We start from the raw sequence: 17,619 nt of genomic DNA on the forward strand, positions 1-17,619 counted from the left end.
GCAAGTAATAAAAAAGGCTGCCTGGTTCTGTGAGGTCTGAATCAGGTGCTAACACTGAACATCTGCTGGGGCCTCTGCTCTCCCCTACCCCCCTTTCCATGTGCTGGGCATTGGAGCATTCTCCATTTTATAGCTTGTGGCAAAGAAAGGCCAATTTAGAGAGAAAGCATTGCTGACAGCTTTATCCAAAACCCCCAGATTTTAACTGCTCTCCATCCAGGACTTTGGTGAAAGGGCACCAGGACATACAGAAGAGATCCACACTGTATGGCAGCCTTTGGAAGCAGTCAGCAGCAAAGCACTCCCAGCCCCACTCGAGCGAGACGGAGAGACTCTAGTGCGCGTTTATTACTTCATACAACCAGATCACGTACTGTACAAAAACTAACAGTGCCACCCAAGAGGGCCTTCACAGATGTTTAGAAAACACATAAACACAGCTCTAAGGCATGTTTTTTATGTAATCTAGGCACAACTACTGAAGAACCACCTATCGTGTGTGCGTACCCCCACATGTGCGGATGATCTCCATACACAAACAGGCAGAGACCGAACGGTGTCGCAGCAGGCTGTGACATGCTGGTACATTGCTCTCCAAGGAATCCAGTGTCCTTACACAAGAGTTTCCAGCACTGGGACATGAACTGGTCTCACTTTGAGCTGTAAGCTCATCCTTTGGGCCTTGAGCTGCTGCCACTGTTGGTTGTCCTTCCTTCCTGGGCTGGCTCCCTGGAGTGAATAAACCAGTCCCCAAGCCCACCTAATTAATAACCCAGTTTCCAAGCCAGCATTGACTTGGTAAAGATGAAAAGGTCAGTGTGCAAGGGCAGCTCCCTTTCCTGAAAGGTCTCAGCAGGGAAGGGATGGTCTCAGCCTTCTGGGATGCCTGATCTAGCAGAGCCCAAGTCACATCAGTAATTCTGGGGCACAACCATCATAAACATCTACTGCCTGAAAACGTTCACATTTCTGTTCTGCAGCTGTAAAGGATGAATGGACCTGTAGAGTAAAAACATTTCTGGGGTAGAAACCATGACCTTTAGAGAAAAAGACTGCAGCACCTGAATAATTCCTACTAAAGGGAATACCCAGTACAGTGAATTTTGCTTAACAGCCAAGAGGGAAGTTTAATGCCTTAAGGTAGAAGGTTCATCAAAGAGCTAAGGACTGACATTTTCACCAAGTGCTGTGCTTTCATCAGTAGGAAGGTCACTGCTGCTTGCAATGTGAAACTGAGCAAACTGCAACTTAGACCCTGCTAAGCAGCAACTGTTGAATCCCAGCAGTGCTCTTGGGCAGCTGAGTAGGGCTGTTACTGTCATTCATGTCAACTCCCTTCTACATCTTGGTTGTGTAGATTAAGCTCCTTGGGCAGCAGTGGCCTCTTTAGTCAGAGGCCCCATAGTGCTAATCTGGTATTGGCCACAAAAGATTTGTGTAGCTTTACTTACGTCTACTGCAATCAAACAAACAAACAAAGAACAACTGTGGCTGCCTACAGCTTCATAAGGAAAAAATGACAGTCCATAGCAATATTTTCAGAGCTTATTCTCTATTCAGTCCAGTTATTGCCTGGGAGCAATTACAGAATCATTAAGGTTGGAAAAGACCTCTCAGATCATCAAATCTGACCATTAACCCAGCACTGGCATGTCAATATGTTCACATGTCCCCAAGTGCCACATCTACATGTTTTTTAAACGCTTCCAGGGAGGGTGATTTTACCACTTCCCTGAGCAAACAAAGTATGTGATTGAAGGATTTTGTCTTAGTGTTAACATGTCATGGCCCAAGAGACCATTGTGCTCAATTACTGACATTATTGGGAACTTCTGAGGACTAACAAAAAGGAGCAAATAATGATATTTTCCCATTCAATAAGGGGTGCTGTGTGTTTCTTACTCCATCACATTTGTCTGTGCCACTAGGAGTCTCCACAGAGAGGTGAAGGGTTGAATACCTACCAAGCTGCAGTGCAATTCACATCCACCAAAATACTTAAGGCCTAGCTCACAACATCACCAAAAACCTGAGAGCTTGCATGTTTCTCTGTAAATCTGGTTGTTTGACCACTCCTTCACATTACTACCACAGGAAAACTTCATGTGCCAGACTTGCAGCAGGCTGAGCCTGTCTGTGAAAAATTGATACAGTCAGCATGACAGGTATACTCTAGAGAGGATTTCTCATGTTAGACTTTAAAACCCTTCTCATCACTGCACTTGTATGAGAGAAGGGAAGAAACAGTTAAGAACATAAATGACATCATACAGATTATTTTCTATATATTACTAAACCAGTAATATTTATACATTTTTAAGAAACCTTCACCAAAAAAATTAAGCATGAACAGTTCTACAACATAAAAAGGTAAAAGTCCCATTGCCTAGTAATGCTAGCAAAAAGTTCATATCTAATCAGAAGTGGAGGTTCACAGCCATTTGTTCTAAAGACAGCATTTTGTTTTAAATACAGCCTTGAAATTAGTGTCTTTATTAAACTCTTAGTACTAAAATAATAATAATAGTAATAACAATTACATTTAGATAGCACAGACAAAGCACAAGATGATATATAAAGCATAAAAGTGCAAGTTATAACCTAAGTCAAAGTGCCTACTGGTCAAACAGGTTCAAACTATGTTCAGAGAACAAGCATAAACCAGACTAAGAACAATCCATGCCTTTTTCTTTCCCTCTCATTCCCATCTGAAATCATTGCAGGTAACACTGATAACAGTCTGAAGTGACATCAATTCCAAATGGGAGTACATGAGAGGAGAGTCAGGCCCATGTCTTGATGGAAAACTGATCCTCATTTCCTCTGTGTAATGCCAATTAATCCACAGGCTTTGCTCTGAATATCCGAGCACAGAGAGAAAGAATAATAACTTGGATGCCACATTCAAGGGAGGCAGAAGCAGCACTTAAGAGCAGGGGGGTACAGCAAGCCCTTGTCCGTTCCTCTGGAGTCACATCCCCCAGCTGATTTATTGACTCCAGCCATAAAAAATGACTAGGAGGAAGTTAAGTAACACTGCTCTTCATTTGAAAAATAAAAAGACTACCCTCAGAAGTATGATTTTTCCCTTCCTGTTTGTCTTATTTTTCTACTTCAGAGATAAAATATCTTTTACAATATCAGCTCATTATTGTGTTCATTCCCTTTAAAGGCAAACAGCTTAAAAGATCCTGTCAGCAGAAAGGGGTGGGATGAGGGCAGAGGCAGACCTTTTATTAAACCTTTAAAAAGATTCTAACTCATTTTGAAAGTGAGAACAACAAAAACCATAAAACTCCAGCGAAGGAAAGCTGTCACTGAGATTAAGCAGATCCAAACTCAGCCATCCATTTTTCATACTTCTCCAGGTCTGCAGCAGAAACGGATTTGGAGATTTTCTTCAGAGCCAGCTCAAAGTCCCCCTTGGTAACAGGCATCTGAAGCTCTTCTTTAGAAAGTGCACGAATCTCTTCTGGAGTTAAGCCATTAATACGTCTTCTCATTGCCATTAAAGATGCATCCCTGGAAATACAGGACAAGGCATGGCAGCTAATTGCGAGCAGAATGTGCTGTGAGCCTATGAATTTTGATTGTATACTCTTGCTAGAAACCACTGGCAGGAACACTTATGACAGCATTTATTTACCATAGAAGATGCAGTTCACATCTTTTGTAGCTTCCATGTTCCCAGATCACTACATTAATTCAACATAAAGAATGTACTGGCACCAAAACCCATTTAAGCATATGGTAAATGTGCAGAGATAATTAAAACTATAAAACTGAAAACCTTTTACAATGATTCATTGAGATGAAATTTTACAACTTCAGAACAGAAAAGGGTGGGTTGGGAGACAAACTCAAAGACTTTTTTTGTTTAAGTAATCTGGATTATTATACTGCATTCCTTTTAGACTTCAACTTTCTCCCTGCAGTCTCCCAAAGGACAGTCAGCAAGGGTTAAGAGTGCAGCCCAGCTTGGCTGCCTGCTTGTCCACAGCACCTGGACAAGGTGAAGGGCAGAGCAGGAGGCATCAGACACAGCATCACATGGCCCTGCAGTGCTGAGGCCATGGGTGCCTGTGGCTCCTCACGCTCTGCCTGCTCTGTGACTCCTCCCCAGCTCAGATCCTGCCAGCCTGGCCCATCAGCTTGAAGAACACTGCTCATTTTCTCACACTGTGGCCCACAGGCAGTTTGAAATTACATTTTCTTTTTCCCCAGGTTTTTCCCAGCAAGGGATAACACAAGCCTTAGGGAGAAAGGTAATTTCACTACTACGTGACACACACCGAGTTTTCAAATCCATGGAGTGAATTCACATTTTCAGAAAGGCAGCAGGAGAAGAAGATTCCCAAGCCATACTCTTACAGGATCAGTTTCTCTTGACAGGATTCTTAAGGGACATAGAGTTTCTTCAAATACCGATCCTTCACCAGAAAAGACTGATTTGTCAAAAATGAAACAAATTGTGGGAAAAGGACAGACATAAATTAAATACTAATATTTTAATTTATATCCCCCTTGGACCTAAAAGATTCAGGTAGACACCAAAATTCAGCTGCACTAGGGGCTGTTCAAACATGCAGCATATAGAAGTCCCAAAGAAGTGTTCTGTGAAAGGAATTTTTTGGATTACAGAATTCTAGCTCTTAAACTAATGGGATTTTAAAAAAACCCCAACAATCTGCTTTGCACTACATTAACAAATGCAGATAACTACAGTAAATGCAGCCAATTGTAACATGAGATTTGCTCAGATAATTTTTTTCACTTCAGATCCAAGAAAAACACATCACAGAAAGACTCCATGGTATTTGGACCACTCCATGTGACAGTAATACATGAACACAGTAAATAGATGTGGGCCTAATACAGAGACACTGTGAGCATGGCTTCAGCTGTAGTGGGTATTGCCTTTTATCACATAATGCAAATGATGACTTCCCATGCAGTTCTATTTGCAAATTAAAGGCAATGAGATACCTGCAAACATTAGTGATGTCAGCACCAGAATAGCCTTCAATCTTCTCAGCAATTTCTTCAAGGCTGATATCAGGATCTAGTTCTACTTCCCGAAGATTAATCTTCAGTAGTTCTGCCCTGCCTTTTGCTAGAACGTAAAAATATTTGTTTTAAGACTGGCAAGAGTTACACTAAAAAAAGATATAAACACAACCTAGATTTTTCAGTGAAAAGTATGAACAAAAGAGTTCAATATAAGAGAGAGAACAAGTCATACTGAAGTGTGCAATCAAATACAGTAAAGTCATTGGTTAAATGCAGTGTATTAAAACAGCATGGTCGAGAGATATTTGTCAAAGTGATCTGTCACTAAAAATGTCTGTTATGTCTCAGGTGATAAAGCATTTGGTCACATATTACTCAAGGGCACAAAAGCACAATCCTACAAATTTCTGTTTCTTCTCACATCCCTTCAGATCCACTCCCTATTCAAGGGTTTGACTGCATATTATTCATAGAGTTTCATTAGAACTACAATAAGGATTCTATTAAAAAAGCTTCAGACAGCACAAACCCCTTAACAACAGGCTGAACTTTAAGCATATGTTTAAGCAGTTTATTCAGTTGGGACCCAAAAAATCAGCTGATAGAAAACAGACACATTAATACAATAAACCTATATTAATATATTTTTGATAGCAATGTCCTGATATCCCACTTTCCTACCCAGATGCAGTGTGCACACAGTGATAACCAGCAGTGTAAATGAGCCCTTATGCAGTCAATTAACCATTTCTCTTGCAGAGGGCATGTGCATATGTGCATTTGGGTACACATGTTAAGCAGCCTAAGCTTGTAAGAGGGAATTCACATTTGACAGCTTAGGCCTCTGTGTTACTGTGCACAACGGTGGGAAAGAAGAGGATGACTGGTTTCCTGGCTTTCACTGTACAAGACAAATACGCCAGCTCAGCATCTTTATTCCCCAAGTGACCAATTTTTATGACCTACAAAAAAGGACAACTGCAACAGCAGAAGTAGCAGTAGGAAAGGCTAAAAGTCTTAAAGAAATGTTCAATAAAATACATTATGTTTTATTCATTGATGTCCCTAATTCTTATTTTTTTTAACTTTTGGGGAAGGAGAAATACAAAAGAAAATAGAAAGCTTCTCTAGAGCTGCTGGTTTTGTGTGCTTTGCAGAACTGTCAAGAACCCAGAGCTATCTATCCCACACAACTGGCACTAGCTATAAAATGGGGATTTATTATTCAGAGGGCACAATGCACACACAGCATACCTGCAGAGAGTATCCTGCATCAGAGAACATTCTTCTAATTGTTGCTGTGGGGCTAAGCAGTCTGTGCAGCATTTTGAAAATTAAACACTACAGAATATACGCTTGCATCAAATTCCACAATACACAGGTGCACATATGCTACCATACCACTTTTTCAGTTAAAATGCCTGACTACATCAAATCACACAGCACAGTTATAAATGCATCACTCAGACTTGCCCGGACATTCCTACTTGCAGAATAGATACAACAGAAACTAAGACTGGAAATAAAACCAGATCACATCTCCTATGTTGTCCAGGGTGTAATACACTGTGTTAAAAAACAATCTGGTTTAATTAGAAACAAGAGGAAGAGCTGATAGGATTTTAAACTAATTGCTCATAAAGACAGGCATCCTGTTAGGGGCCGTTACTGCCTGTAAGCTGCACAGACAAGCTGTAGAACTATTAAGTGTCCTTAGACCTGCTAAACTCAATCACAACCACTGTCACCATGGACATGCATCTTGTTATCTTGAGTGCTCATGCAGAGAGATGAGGCCTCCACTGTACCAAGAAGAAAGGGAGCTATGCAAACTTCAAGTGATAGGAATCTCAAAATTAATAGGACAGGTGAATGACAGCTAGGAAAGACAATACAAGCTGAGATGTCTTAGGGCAGGAAAGCAATCAGCCTGCTGCATTCTGAGTGACTGGAAGCACAGTAATAAAGGCAAGCAAGCAGTGATTTGCAATGAACTAAGCCTGTAAGTGAAAATTCATGGAACTACTTCTTTCCATTTGTCTGCAAGGGCATGGAGTGCATTTGCAATATTTGTGAACATGTCCAAAGGCTGCCTTTGATGATCACTCAAGGGCTGACTGTTAAACATTTAAAATAATTCCAAGCTCATTAAAACTAACTCTCTTTCAAAATATAAGAACCCATCAATGGCTTGCAATGAAATGCCACAGCTCTTTGTTTTTCAGCCCCCAAGCAAGCAGCATTTCTCTTTTTTTCACTCTCTTTAAAAATAAAGTGATCCAGACAAATGATTAACCCCTGCATTACACTGCTCATCACAAAACCATCAGGATTTCTTACAAGCGCAACTGTCCTGCAGTTATCCTAAACTCATCTTGCAAAGAGGGGAAAGGAAAATGGTCTTATCAAACACACCTGTGGGCAAAGGTATATAAATCCTCTTCTCCAGTCTTCGTCGGAGAGCTTCGTCAATGTCCCAGGGAAAATTTGTAGCAGATAATACCATAACCATCTTGGAAGGGTCATCGTTTTCCAGAGCACCACCTACCCCTGCAAGCACAACAGTTCAGAGCAATTTTACTCCAGAGCTCTTATTGATGGAGATGCTTGCTGAGAAACACTGCACGGACAAACATAGCCTGGACAAAGCTAAGCAACAGCTCTCTATAGTCCTGTGTCCCTTTCCAAAGTTCCCATAGCTAGCATCACAAGACCATCATTATCACAGAGAGAGGGACAGTCCATTATTTTGCTGAGTAAGGGGAGGGCTTTCTTGGACAGTGCCAATAACACAGCAATATGTGAGTGTAGCCCTACTAGTCCCACTGACAGTGTTATCTCTGTCGAGTCTGGTCATAGAAGAAACAGGAGTCACTCAGCTTACCAAGTGAGGACTGCAAAGAGATCAAAAGCTTTCCTATCCTGAGCTTACCACAATGAACCTGCAAATTTGAGAACATTTAAAATAGTAGTTTATATACAGCAGTTTATACAGCAGTTTATGATAGCTGTAATATAAAGATGGCTATGAAACCTCTACACCATACAATATTCCTCAGATGGTCATGCTTGTTGTGTGCACCTGCACAAAACAGGTACTACATCTGACTTAAAAGGGTAATATTAGCTGCCATCATAGAATACAGCAAAAGCAGATCTCACAATGGGGTTCCACAGTTGGAGAGTCTAGCAAAGGGCAGAATTTTGTTTAAACTGAATACAAATTAAATATCTGCATTAAACTGCACAAATCTCCATTATCTGCTTCTTGTGGAGTCTGTGTCTCTTTAATATGAGCTTTCAAGTCACCCTAAAAATAACCATTTTAGAAAAAATGAAGCAGAACACCCTTTTCAGTTATCTGTTGTTGAACACTCCAAAAATACACTCATCTCAAGTTGTGCTTCATTTTTCTCTCATGCTTAAAGCCAGGTTTTCCAGATGGCTCGAGTTCCTACGTTCCCACCTGTAAAGAAACAGCATCCCAACCCCAAAGCCCGATCTAAGCCTTTGTTACCATCCATTTGCACAAGCAGCTCTGACTTGACTCTGCGACTGGCCTCGTGTTCATCAGATGTGCCTCTGCGGCTGCAGATGGAATCTATCTCGTCAATGAAGATTGTTGTTGGCGCATAAAACCGTGCCTTTATTCAAATGAAAACATCACTATTAAGGCTGCTCAGCAAGCACAGGCCTTCATCAGACCACAACCCAGCCCTGCTGGACATACTGCACACATATCTTCCCTGATTGTCACAAGGGAGGAATTCAAGACCTTCTTTTACAAACTGTCACATGCTGAGGTTTATACACTTTAAATTGTACTCCTGGGGTCAGTGTTGGTTGGCTTGCACCAGCAAATGACATTGAAAAGGGGAAAAGAAACACTACCACAATAGGATAGTCTTCTTGACACAATACAGGAAGTTTTCATGTCCAGGTTTTGGGCTGCTGAGGGTTAAGCATTAGGGACAGAAGGGAGCTCAGCAATCTCAAGAAACTCAGGTTTTAGCTGTGAATATTACAGGAGTGCAGGGAGGGTCCCAGAAGAACAGCCCACATGGACATGTCCTTCACACACCCTGCACGATGGAGTGCACCCACAGCTTCACTGAGAGGCTTGTGACCATCATTCAGAACAAAAACAGAACTAAAACATGCATTGCTTCTAGAATAACAGTTCCAAACCCTTCCAATTTCAAATCTACTTCACATGGGACTGTTACCCCATAACCAAACAAATACTGAATTTCTGTTGAGGTCACGACTCTCGATTTAGTCTGAAAAATGCTATCCTAAACATGGGTGGTGAAGCATTTCCCTCTTAATCCTCAATAACATACCATATGTATGGAAACCCAGAAATTATGTTTCGCTAATGGGTTGAGCGGGTGTCAGTTCAGTGAACTCCACGCTTCCAGCATGCTACTGGAAAGGCAGGAAACTGAGTGCTGTCCTTTCTCACCTGAATGAGCCCCAGACCACATCACTGAGGACATACCATTTCAAACAAGAGGCGGACCAGCTTCTCAGACTCGCCTCTGTACTTAGACGTCAGTGTAGAGGAAGACACGTTGAAGAATGTTGTCCCACATTCTGTAGCAACAGCTTTTGCCAGCATTGTTTTGCCAGTGCCAGGAGGACCAACCATCAGCACCCCCTGAAAGGTGAGAACAAAGGAAATGAACAACAAATTAAGAAAACTTTGGTACTTTACACAACATCTCTATATGAGCCAAGATCTGGATTTAAGTTAATAACATAATCCTCATCAGTAGAAAACAGAAGACAAGTATCCTGCTTTCGAGGACAGTGTGGAAGTGTTCTGCCACTTCTTCTTACCACTCCACTGGAGTCAAAACCACAAAAGCCAGCACCTGTTGCTTATCCTGACACCTAGGAAATGGACAAGAGATTTACAGCCTTGCTCAGAACCAGAGTCTTGACTTGAACTCAGGCCTTTTCCAGCTTACAAGGAGCTGCATAGGCAGATGAAGATGGCAAACTCTTTTTTTGGAACAAAGGTCCCTTCACAAGAAAGTTTCACAGAAACCAAAATACTTTCACAGTTAGTTGTGTTTCCTCAGTAGAGAAATTTTCTACAGAAAAACAATTTCCCAAAATATCCTGACAATATGTATGAATCTGGTTAATGTTTACATTTGCATAAGAGCATTTACTGAATACATCTGTTTGTTTTTTGCTTAATCTCCCGATCTCAATGTTCCTATGACCACACTACTGCATCATAGCAATTTTTTGGATGAAACACCATCCTCATCATGCTGGATGACTGGACTGCACTGCTATTCCTATTTTACAGATAAGCAACTGTGGCTCATGTGGACTACTGCTTAGTCCCACAAAAGCCTAATCTGAATTTCAGTGATTATTCAGAATGCTTTACACTAGAAACAATTCTTATATCCACATCATCAGACTATCTTTCCATCTGTGGTCTGTGAAAGAAAGAAGCACACATGTCTGCAGCTCAGCACATTTACCCATCATTACACAAACAGTTTTTTGGCTTTACACACAGTGCTCTCAGAACCCATGTTAACATTGTGTCACTGAGATGGGCTAATCACTCTTGATACTACTACTAAATACAGCCATCTTTATGGGTAGTCTTTCCAACCCTTTCAGCAGCAGCACTGGAGAAGGACAAAACACTGTTCCACGTTCTGCACAGTGCTAGTATAGGGTCCTGTGATTTTAAGTAAATCAGTGAAAATGTAGGGCTCAAGCAGCTTGGGGTTTTTTCCCCCTCCAAATTGCAAGATCTTATTACATGCTAACAAGAGTTTCCTAAAATTGTACTGTATTGCAAGGGTAATCAAATTAGCTAGTGTTAGAATTGCACATCATAATGTGCTTTGCAATTAATAACTTACATAAAATGCCACAGCAATAAAATATCTGTTAAATGCAAGCCATATAGCAAATTAGATTTCATCTGTTCCTCACAAAAATTTACTTCAAAAAGCACAAAGAATGACATGGAAGAGATCTATAAAAACAAATCAACCGGGAATGCAATTATTCAAAAATGTCCCATTCAAAAGCAATAGCCTCTCTGTATTCCATTTTCCATTAACTCTTAATACCTTTATTGCCATTTAATACTTAGCTAATGCAAGCTCAACATGCATTCATCGGTAAATTAAATCAGAAATGTTCACACGCCATCTCTACAGCTAACAGTCCAAAGTCACTCCTCAGGCTGTCCAAGGTTTCCTAAGCTCCAGAGCAGCAAGTATAAAAAGCAAATGGACTCACTTTTCTCCCCGTGAACACTCAGACATTCTGATTTGAGATGCTGCACAGTTATATTGATATTACAACAATATTGCAAATACAGCCCTGAAGTGACTGGGTGAAAATTACTCAGCTTGTAATATGGAGGTCAGAGATGACTTACTGCTCTCTCTGAGCTTCAAATGTGTTCATTTAATATTTTTTTAAAAACTTCACCTCAATTCAAATCACATTCAAAGCATGTTTTTGATAAACTGTGTTAAGTGCAGGACCTGGTGATATAGGGAAGTAAAGACATTTTTGGGATATTGGTTCAATTCTCCATTATTCTGGAAGGTCAAATCCTGGCTTCAGGTACACATGCAAAAACTGAAGCCCATCCATTGCTTTGCACCTCCTGCTAAGTATTACAGGAAGCGTTACCTTGCACGAGATACAGGTGGCATTATACATGTGCATAACACAGGTGCCAAGCAGCCACACCAGGTGTAAAGCCCAGGGGAAAGTAAGGTCTCAGGGGATAGAGACAGTAGAAATATCAGTTAAAAAAAAAAAAAAAAAGAACCTGAGTTCTTAGCAAAACAAGATGTGCATGGCTGCAAACAGAAACACATAGGATCAAGTTGCTCTTTCTGCAAACTAGGAGGCTGCCACTTACTATTTAAAATCCTTGACAAACACAAAGACTTCTTTATTCTTCCTCTAAGGCTCTGTTAATCCAAAGTATTCCAATAAGAAGCTGAAATGCACCGCAGGGAGTAAGTGTTTTGATGAAATCACTGCAGGGTTACTTCTTGTTGTTGTAACAATCACTAGCAGAGCAGTGGGAAGCACAGTGAGCAACCAGGCTTTCTTGGCACAAAACATTTCAGAGAAACAGAAAGAGCAAACCCATGGACACTCAGAAACCCGTGGCTGCAACTACACAGCACCTGTGTTGAATCAGGGAAGACAGCTGGCTCCTTCAGACAAGGCACAGTTCTCTGAATACAAGCACAAACTGTGAGGGCTGTCTTGGGAATTGTTCTCAGGGGAGTCTGAGCATCCAAAACCAGCTTTGGCTGCCTTTTTCCCTGAATTATTGTCCTGAATTCCTAGGCTCAACAAATGCCTGCTGCTCCACTGATTACTGCAAGAAACAGCCTTCCCTTCAATACTTTTCATCCTTATAGCACAGTCAGAGGTCAACAGTAGGGAAAATACATGCTGTTCTGTGTGAAAAATAAATTCATGAGAGTTACAGCTTCACGAGTCACCAGGGAAAAGGCTAACAATGAAGACTCTTCATAGCCTTGTCAGAAATCAATTTGCATTTCAGACTGAAGAGAGGAAATAATCTTAGAATCTTTTCCATGTCTACAACCACCTGGTTTTCAGAGGTGACACTGCTCAGTAGGAAAAGGTAGTCTCGTGCAGAGAGATGGAGATTGTAACTCTTTAAATGACCGAGCTCCTGCTCCTTTAGCCACCACCACAGCACTTGGAGACAAGGTCAGTGGCATTTTTCACATTTCCTGCATTCTGCTGAAGTACCCGCCTTAAAGACAGATGGCCACTGCCTCCTCTATGCATGCTAACAGGTGAAAAGAAAGCAGAGCAGATCTTTATTCCATTGGAAGATTTTGAACACTAGACAGATAGGGCCCCCATAGTCTATAACAAGAGTATGGATCGACTTCCTCTCAGCCAAGAAGAGAAGAAAGAGACTCAGCTGTTCAAAATACACTAAAATCTCACCCTGCATATGTAACCCACAACCTCTAGGCTCTGTCCAAGATGATAGCTCAGTTAACCCTAAGGTTAACCACAAGGCCACTCGTACTGACCACAAGCACTCTAACTCCAAAGGCTGGGGCTAGGTTTGCACTGACTATATATATATGTGTTCCCTCCCTGCAACTCACTAAAACCTCTGTGAGCAGCTCCCAAGCAGCAGCCTCCCAGCTCCTGCTGAGACTGACCTAGGTACAAGCTAGAAAAGCACAAGGACCAATCAGGAAAAGACAGAACAAGTGTTAGTAGAGCAAGATCTGACACATGCTGCTGAACCAGCATACTAAACAGGAAACTGCTCACATACACAGCATTCCCTACACATGCCACTTCCGTCCACACTCAGAGCAACAGACAATTTTCAACAATCTCTTTCCCTTAGTCATGCTTCTCAGTAACCAAAAAGGCCTTGTGTTGCGACTAGGTATTCTCCAAAGAAGCATCAATCCATTCCACATTAGAAGCAAAACAATGTTGTTTGCTGTTTACAGAAATGCTCGCCAAACTCCCCCCTCCTCTTCCTTCTCAGCTCTAAGCAAGGTCCAGATTGGGCTCCCTTCTGGTCAATCAGCCTAGTTCCACCCTACATCCTTCCTGCTGCCCTGTTTGCAACTCCTCCTATTCTGAATTTCTCACTCACTTTCTCCACTTATATTTGCAGCTGCAAATGTAAGTGCAAAGCTAATTCACCAGACTGGCCCCTCTTTCCTTGCTTCCTTGTACCCTGCAGGCTGCAGTTTGCAGTCTGAGTGAGAGATAGTTGAAACATTTGGAGAAAAATAGTCCAAGGATTGCTTACTTCTGGGAAGGGATGACAACTGGACACCATAAGCCTATGTAGAGCTCTCTCTAAAGCATTCTGCTTCGGCCAGTATAATCTGTTTGCTCACATCTACAGGTTGGCATATAGAAGGTATTATAATATCAACAAGCTATAAGTGAGTAAAAAAACAGAAAATACTGTTTACTCTAAGAGCCAGATACACTTCCAGCTGTTTGTTTCAGTGCCTTTTACATGAATCATTATGAGAGGATTTAATAAACAAATTCATTATTTTTCCTTTTTAGCCTTTGCTACAGACATCCACATGTTACAGCAGGAGTCTCACATAGCTACAGCTTGCCATTTACTAAAACACCACATAAATTCTCACCTTCCAAGGTCTTCTGATCCCTTTGAAAAAATCAGGCATCCACATTGGAAGAACAACAGCTTCTCTTAATAATTTCTTGGCTTCTTCCAAATCCGCTATGTCATCCCTGTGCAAGATGAAGAAACTTGTATAAGATTCTCATACAACTATATTTCTTCTATTTTTATACAAGAGAAATAGAAAAACTTTTCACTTAGTACCATTTCTTTTAGTATGCAAGCATATGCCTCATGAGAGCACTTCTATCATACTGTGACCTAAAACTGAATCCACTTTTGGAAGACTGGGAAAAAATTATTTTCAACTCAAGTTACCCAGAGCTGCTTAATTAAAAATTGTTTTGGACAATGTAAACACCAAAGGAGTATCTTTAAAGATCTCTGGAGCATATGTTCATTTCAGCAGTACCTGTAATGAATGTACTGCACTTAATATCAATTAGCAACAAACGCTTAACTTTAATCAAATTAATAAACTGTTAGAGAAAACATCTCATTTTTGCCTGTCTGTAGAAGATTATCTTGTCTCCTTATTTTAGGAGTTTGAAGATGGGTAATTTCTCTCCTTTCTCACACTAGCAAAAAAACTTGAATTGAGAAAATCCTCATACCAATGAATGCTTGGATTCCTTGACACAATGTCTCTTTCAAGAGCTTCGATCAGGTCTTTGTCGTAACCTGCTCCGTCAAATTTTGGAATTTCCCCATCGCCAAATTCCTGGGGTAGTTTCTTTCCCTAGAAGTGAAAATCATACAGACCCATAAGAATATTACACTGACACACTTCCTGGCCAACCAAAGGCATGAATGCAGGAACAGCCTGCATTCAGATAGGCAGCTGGGTCACAACTAGCTGAACACCAGAGCATCCAAAGCACATACTGAAGATGCTACACTAGCCACCTGTCAGAAGTAAACATCTGACACTATCGTCATCGAAAAGGAACATAAAGTTGTCACATGCATTGTCTTTGATAAGGAAAACCAAAATTCTCTCCCCTTGTTTCATTAAAGCCTTCCTGCCCTGCAATACCTGCTTTCCTCAAGTACAAACTATCCATGCCTCACCTCCCATTTGCACGCCAGCTTCATAAATAATTAAAATGCTTTTCAAAGGTTGTATTTATTTAAGGGCTGCACCAAAAGCCCTAAAGAAGCTCCAAAGACACCCAGGTTTCGATAATTTTTGCAGCACACCAATGCTACCTCAGTGATCAAGCCACACTCTGCCCCAAATGGCCCAGAGCTTCTGGTTAATACTTCCACAGTGCCGTCTAGCTGATGGGGGTGAAGAGAATTTTCCTTTTGAAGCATCAGGGCTCACGCTCCTCCTCTCTCGGTTCTGAAGGAAATCGCTTCCCCTCCCACTATTCAGGGTGCCTGAAAAGCAGCTGCGCTGTTTAACGGAGGGGGCTGAGCAGGGAGCTACTTTAGGACTCTTAACTCAGCTTCTAAACACTATCAGCAGCAAGTTAAAGAATCCCAGCTGGCGGGACAAAAGCATCCTAGACGAAGGCGGGTTGAGAGGCAGCTGGAGACACACAAATAACCTCGCAGTGGAAAAACAAAAAGGCAGCGATTACACCCCTCCCAATTGCCGTTTGCCCACGACGACTTGTGAGGGAGTAGTTTATCTTCCCGCTACTTTAATTTCTTGCTTCCAAGCGAACTCTTGTGTTGTTTAGTACTCCTAACTCAGCTTTTTGCAATGGAAACGAAGCTCAGAGTTGTGTTTAAGCAGAAAGCTGGTGTAAAAAATGTAGTGGTCTGGTGTAAAAAGGAAACGGTGAAAAGACACCCTGTGAAGGTTTCAAGATTTCAGGAGAGATAAAATGGAATCCAAATGTAACCATTAAAAAAATTAGTAAGAAGAAGAAACAGGACAATGAAATGAAGGTATTTGCCGTCTGCCACATACTCTTCTTGTTCTGCAATGGACTGGAAATCCTAGTAGAAAAATTTTTCTGCACATCACAGAACAGTTGGTTTATCTTGTTGCGGTTGGGTTTTGTTTTTTCCTGAGTGAAACCGAGTTAAGGCAGGAGTTGAAGAGAGGAGCAGGGAGGGCGGCGGGCTGCAGCACGCTGGGGAACGGGCGGCCCCGAGAGCCCCCGAGCCCGGCGGGCAGACGGCGCAGCTCAGCTCCGCGGGGCGGAACAGAAATCCAAAAATGAAAGGGGGAAGGAAGGCCCGGGGCCGGGAGGGCGCCGGCAACCCCGGGGCGGCCGCGGGGCGGCAGCACGGCCCCGATGCCGGCCCTGATGCCGCGGGACGCGCTGGGCCTGGGACCGCTGCTTCTCCTGGCCCTGCGGAACGTCTCGCCAGCGGAACGATGGAGAAGGGCGGCCAGCGGGCAGACGTGCTCTCAGCATCACCTCGGCTGTCATCGTAGTGACACTGAATTTTTCTTTTTTTTTTTTTTTTTTTTTTTTTACCCCCAGTTCCGTAATTAAACCAAGATTTAAACTAGTTGTAGTTTTCACAAGTAATAAGATTATTAATGCTGATCCCAAATTGGTCCAACCTGCAATTCTCAGTCCGCAGATAAGTGAGCATAGGCTAGAAATAATGATTTTTTAAAAATGTCACCTGAAACTAGGCAGCAGGAGTAAGCATAATTTTTCCAGTCATCTCTTCAGGTATTACTTTCACGAAAAAGCTTTAAGTAAAGTTGCTGTGATGGCTTCTCTCTAAGAAGGTATGCCAACAGATAGGTAAACAGGGCTGCAAAAATCTACTCCCACCCTTGGCAATCCCATCTCATAATTTCAGGCAACCAATATCTGTCTTAAACATTTAGAAATCAGCTGTCCTTTCCATCAGGGAGAGCCATTAGACCTGCACTAACACACTGGAACAAAAACCTTGTTTCCAAAATTGATGTTATTTCTACTCTTGTACTAAATTTCTGCAATAGTTTCAGCAGTTCGCTCCTCGGTGTGTCCACCACACTGACATACTTGCATCAGATTTGTGCTCTCCCTTCATTTACCAAACTAAGTAAGTCTCCTTTTGGAATATAAGCTGAACAAAATTACCCATTCACTTTGGCAATGCTTTTTTTTTCTCTTCCTCCTAATGTTAACATATCTTTCTTGAGTGTGGTTGTACACAAAACACTGCAGCTGTTTTCTCAGCAGATCCCTCTATAATGACACAGGTATCTCTTCTCTCTGCTGGTAGCACCTTAATAAACTGGGATTTTGTTTACTGGGATTTTGTTTACATTTGCATCCATAGCATTATCATACTGCTCCCCATTTAAGGCAATCTCAGCATATTAATCACATAGAATAACCCTGAGGGCTGTAATGGCCAGAACTGGACTCTGAAGACACCTTGCCTTCCTGTCAGTTCTTCCCACTGCATACAAATGCCAAATAACCACTGTCACATGGAGTCTCCATCCCTCACTGCCAAAG

General features: G+C 41.8%; 1 protein-coding gene across 2 annotated transcripts in view; it reads right to left on the minus strand.

Annotated features, from left to right (window-relative positions):
• Positions 1 to 330: 330 nt before the first annotated feature.
• KATNAL1 (katanin catalytic subunit A1 like 1) overlaps positions 331 to 17,619 on the minus strand; it is a 39,813-nt gene continuing 22,524 nt past the window's right edge. For both annotated transcript variants that reach the window (XM_059838817.1, XM_059838816.1), the window contains exons 5-11: positions 14,809 to 14,933; positions 14,199 to 14,304; positions 9,512 to 9,670; positions 8,528 to 8,654; positions 7,426 to 7,560; positions 4,987 to 5,113; positions 331 to 3,522 (exon numbers count right to left, since the gene is read on the minus strand). In XM_059838817.1, coding sequence (XP_059694800.1) covers positions 3,324 to 3,522; positions 4,987 to 5,113; positions 7,426 to 7,560; positions 8,528 to 8,654; positions 9,512 to 9,670; positions 14,199 to 14,304; positions 14,809 to 14,933 — 978 coding nt within the window. In that variant the 3' untranslated portion in view covers positions 331 to 3,323. The remainder of the gene's footprint in view (positions 3,523 to 4,986; positions 5,114 to 7,425; positions 7,561 to 8,527; positions 8,655 to 9,511; positions 9,671 to 14,198; positions 14,305 to 14,808; positions 14,934 to 17,619) is intronic.

The sequence above is a fragment of the Haemorhous mexicanus genome, chromosome 2 (genome assembly GCF_027477595.1).
Source record: "Haemorhous mexicanus isolate bHaeMex1 chromosome 2, bHaeMex1.pri, whole genome shotgun sequence".
NCBI classification, from domain to species: Eukaryota; Metazoa; Chordata; class Aves; order Passeriformes; family Fringillidae; genus Haemorhous; species Haemorhous mexicanus.